Consider the following 4,555-nt stretch of genomic DNA (forward strand, 5'->3'; position numbering starts at 1 on the left):
CTGAGTGGTGCACTACTGCTACTAGTGGTTAGAAAGTGTATTGCACCTTATTCAAAATCAATGCGGTCCCACGGCCCTCTGCGGCTCAAAGTTAAAAACTGCTGTTCTTTTGAGGGCCTCAGGGTGGCGCTGATGGTCCAATTGTGGGCCGTGGCCCATAGATTAAGAATCTGTTGTAGCTGATGCAGTACATTTAGTTATCAGCTCCACACTCTGCTGTTTGGTACAAACAGAATTATACTGTGAATGATGATTTTGTTATTGTCAGATTTTCTTGTGTGTGAATTACTTCAGCCTGTAGTAGTGTTTGCAGCCCACATCAAAGACCGTTTATTCACTCTATTCAACTATAAACTGTTCCCCCCTTACTCTATTTTTTCTTTCTTATTTTGTTACTACAGACAAAATGGAGAGGTGCCTTCCACACGACTAAAGTCTGACGTAGAGCCAGTACCATCCCCGGTACCCAAAACACCAATAGTAGATGCACCAGAAAAGCCCGCAGAGCCAGGTTTGTACACAAAGAGTCACTCTAACAGCCCAGAATTATACAGTCAGGTCATTTTCTTTCACTGACACAAGATCTGGAGCATTTTATTTTGAAAATAAAATAATAAAACCAAGCATTTTAATCCAGAGGTGGATGAATAGAGGAGACCTGAAGGCCCGCCCTCCCTAACAGATCCTTTGTTGTGACAAGCTGTTTGTGAAGGTGCTAAAAGACTGGCCCATTTTTACAGGATTTTGTCTGTCACACTTTCCCAACAAACATGAAAATATAATCTTTTCTACAGTTTGAGCTGAGCTGTTTGCACCTACAGCTCTGTTCTCAGAAGGCGTGAAGTGCTGCTCCACCACAGCTGCTGAAAGATTTCAGTGAACCTCAGAGAAATTCATGCTGTTTTCAGTTTACCTTTTTTTATTTCTGCACATAAACTTCAAGTTGTAGGACAAATACATTGTAATGAATATTAGGAAAACTATATTTGATTTTCTGTCCTTTCACAGCTTAATTAATATTTTTTCAAAGCTCTCTGAATGTTGATCAATTTACCCAAAACTGTAATAAACTAAAGTAGAGATAAAAGGAAAAAAAGTTGTATAGGTCCTCTGGACGGGTTCTTCTTTAATGAAACCTTTCGTCTCTCTTCCAAGAGACTTCTTCAGTCTGAGAGTTTCAGGCAAAATTCAGGCTTTTGAGTCCTGCCTCCAGGTGACTGATACTCACATCACATGACCATCGTTTCATTAAAGAAGAACCCGTCCAGAAGACCTATACAATTTTTTTTTCCTTTGATTTTTTACCTGGATTACTGAGATGCATCAGGACATAAAGTAGAGAAAAGTTCAACTACAGGACTGAAGGGTTTCAGCAGCATGCATTCTCAAAGTGGAACAGCCGGGTACTTTTTGGAGGCTGACATATTGGTTTGGGGGGAAATAGGATGACTTCCTTTATGTGGAAAATAGGAAAAAATGGTGAAAAGTTGCTGTAGGACTGCACTTCTCACGTGAAAAAACATCCAGAGATAAAAAAAAAATTTTTCTAACTGCAAGAGTGAGAAAAGAGAGAAAAAAGATGTTGTTGTTCTGCCTCTGCAGACCTCTGTGCTTCTTCTTGTTTAAAAAGAACTGCCTCATGAAGAGTAAACACTCAAAACTACACACTAACTATAAAATCCAAACATGTTAAAAGTCACAGATCTAATTAATAAAGTCCTGCTCTCACCGGCTCTTCATTGTCGCCAGTCTCCATTCAAATTTCACCTCTTTTTATTTTCTTCTTCCTGTAGATTTTTCACTGCTTGTCAGATAAGTTTGAGCCTCAGTCAAAAAGGAGGTCTGAGGGGTTATATTTTTTTCGGTTTAAGAGAAAGATGAGACTGACGATGGACAGCGGTGTTTTTTTTACAAGATTACGTGTTTCCTGCTCCCTCCAGCTGCAGTTTCCGCCCATAAAAAATGGAGGTGGAAATCAACGTGACTGAATGACATTACGCTGACTTCGAGAATGGCCTAAAACCTTTGACAGTGAAGATGAAATTAGCTCTCTGTCAGAAGAAGCAATGATGTTTAACTCTGTAAAGAAATAGTGAGCTGTGTCCAGTCTATCCAGGAAAGATGAGACTGAAGAGTTTGTGTCTTTCTCGGTCCTTTTATATCTGTTTTAACCAAAAATCATTGTGTGACCAAATTATCTCAGTTATGCTTGTCAGAAATGGTTACGCAAAACTGCAGCATGTTGTTAGGTAGCTTGTAGTTCTGTGATTATCTGACGTGATTCTAATTCTGTAAGAACATCTCTGAGTACCTGTTTTGGCAGTAGAAACTGAATTAATTTGCTTGTTTTAGCCAGTAATTACATAAAAATGTTTTGAACAATAAGTAAGCTACAGGTGATTTTATACTGTTGGCTTTTACACAAGACTTCAGAGAGGAAACCACATCTGTATTTTGATGAAATCTTGATAAGATGGCGTGACGTTCTGAGAAAACATCCATTTAATTAAATGAAATTTTCTCTTTAACACCAGGACGCCTTAAAGTGCAGATTGTATTAAAAAATATCTAAAAATGCTTTATCACTAAATCTTCACTTTTGTTTTTGTTTTGTAGCAGCCTTCTTAGATTCATATATTTTGTCCATTTTGCACAGTGTAAAACCATTTCACACTTCAGAATGTGTTACAAATTGCTATTTTCTGCTGCTGAGCTTACTGGTTTCATTAAAAGCAGGAAATAGTCCATCTCCAAGCTAGGATGCTCACAAATTAAATAAAAACAAATAGATGTCACTTCACCCCTTCGATGTTTTTTTTAAGTCAACATCCAGCTGAAATGCTCTCTTGGTCTTTTCTTTTTCTAAACCTTTCCTCTGTTTTCAGCTGATCTGAAGGTTTTTGATGAGTTGTCGTTGACCTCGGAGAAACTCCCCCACCCAACTGCTAACAGACCAAAGTTTCACGGCAGAAGACTCCCAGCACGCGTTGGTGAAGGACATTTGGTGAGGAAGTGTTTTGTTAACAATTTAAAGGTTTTGTTTAAAAACCTGTATAAATGTTCAACAGATTAATGATTGGTTTGTTTAGTTGAGAAAGGAATTTATTGAATAACTAGCAGGAGAAATGGAGAACTGCAGGGACAAAAACTGCTGTAATTAAAAATCTGCTTGAAGTTCTGACTTGAGGTTATATTTGAAATGTTTTTTAGAACCTGATAATGACCAGATCATTTTTATTTTTATTACGTCTCGGTGCATAAAACACCACAATTGAAAGTGGGAGGACTTGCTATTTTCATTATGTAATCTAGGATAGGGTTGAGATTAACCCTGTAAGGCAGTGGTTCCCAAACTTTTTATCTTCTGACCCACAAAATATTCATGGCAAAAACTTGTGACCCCAAATATTACTGGTCTCAGTGCATGAACCTCGTTAATAACCCTAAAAACAAATATAAATACGTATTTATACTATTTTTTACTTTTTTAATAATTATAGTGAAAATATTACATCACCAATTATTTTATTACCCTTTAAACTGATTTCTGAAGTGCAGTGGTTCCCAAACTTTTCAGCTTTTGACCCACAAAATAACAGTAGCAGAGACCTGTGCTCCCACCTATTTTTGGATGATAAACATTTGAATCAGGTCAACAATACGTGGGCTTAGTAACAATATTAATTATTCTACATTTATACATTTTAGGCAACTAAAGCAAAACGTAATTAATTTAGAAAATCTTTTCAGGACCCCACTTTGGGTCCCGACCCCAWCTTTGGGAAACACTGCTCTAAGGTCTGGGGTCTAAATGGCTGTTTTTGACTACGTTTGAATTGACCTCTATATTTTCACTTTAAAAACTGTTTACCTTGCCACGTTTGGTATCATTATTTTCAGCACAGCCTCAGCTTTATGATTTTAGAGTGCTTGTTTCATTTTGACACAGTTTTTTTTTATCACAGTGGACCAAAATATCACACAAAAAAAAAACAAAATCCGAGTAGAAAAAATACTGATTTATTCACTATAAAATTCACAAATGTATTTAACAAAKGTTTTCTGTTAACAATAATGAGACTCTGTTGTGTAAACTTTCAAAGCATATGTACAAACCCCAAAACCAGAAAAGTTGGCATGTTGTGTAAATCGTAAATAAAAACAAAATACAATGACTTGCAAATCTTTTTCAACCCATATTCAGCTGAATAGAATGCAAAGACAATATATTAAATGTCCGAACGGAGAAACTTTATTTTGTTTTGCAAATAACCATTAACTTAGAATTTAATGACAGCAATACATTGCAAAAAAGGTGGCACAGGGACATTTTTACCACTGTGTTACATCGCCTTTCTTTTTAACAACACTCAGTAAACGTTTGGGAACTGAGGAGACCAATTTTTGAAGCTTTTCAGGTGGAATTCTTCCCCATTCTTGCTTGATGTACAGCTTAAGTTGTTCAACAGTCCGGGGTCTCCGTTGTATTTTAAGTTTCATAATGCGCCACACATTTTCAATGGGGGACAGGTCTGGACTGCAGGTAGGCCAGGGG

General features: G+C 37.0%; 1 protein-coding gene across 1 annotated transcript in view; it reads left to right on the forward strand.

Moving 5' to 3' along the window:
• Positions 1 to 4,555, forward strand: part of cd2ap (CD2-associated protein) — a gene marked incomplete in the record, with an annotated part of 49,417 nt that overhangs the window by 30,836 nt on the left and 14,026 nt on the right. Inside the window, 2 exon segments of the mRNA XM_014032448.1 lie at positions 402 to 511; positions 2,886 to 3,004. Of these exon segments, the coding sequence (XP_013887902.1) occupies positions 402 to 511; positions 2,886 to 3,004 (229 nt within the window).

Source organism: Austrofundulus limnaeus, unplaced genomic scaffold (genome assembly GCF_001266775.1).
Source record: "Austrofundulus limnaeus strain Quisiro unplaced genomic scaffold, Austrofundulus_limnaeus-1.0 Scaffold1454, whole genome shotgun sequence".
In the NCBI taxonomy this organism is placed as follows: Eukaryota; Metazoa; Chordata; class Actinopteri; order Cyprinodontiformes; family Rivulidae; genus Austrofundulus; species Austrofundulus limnaeus.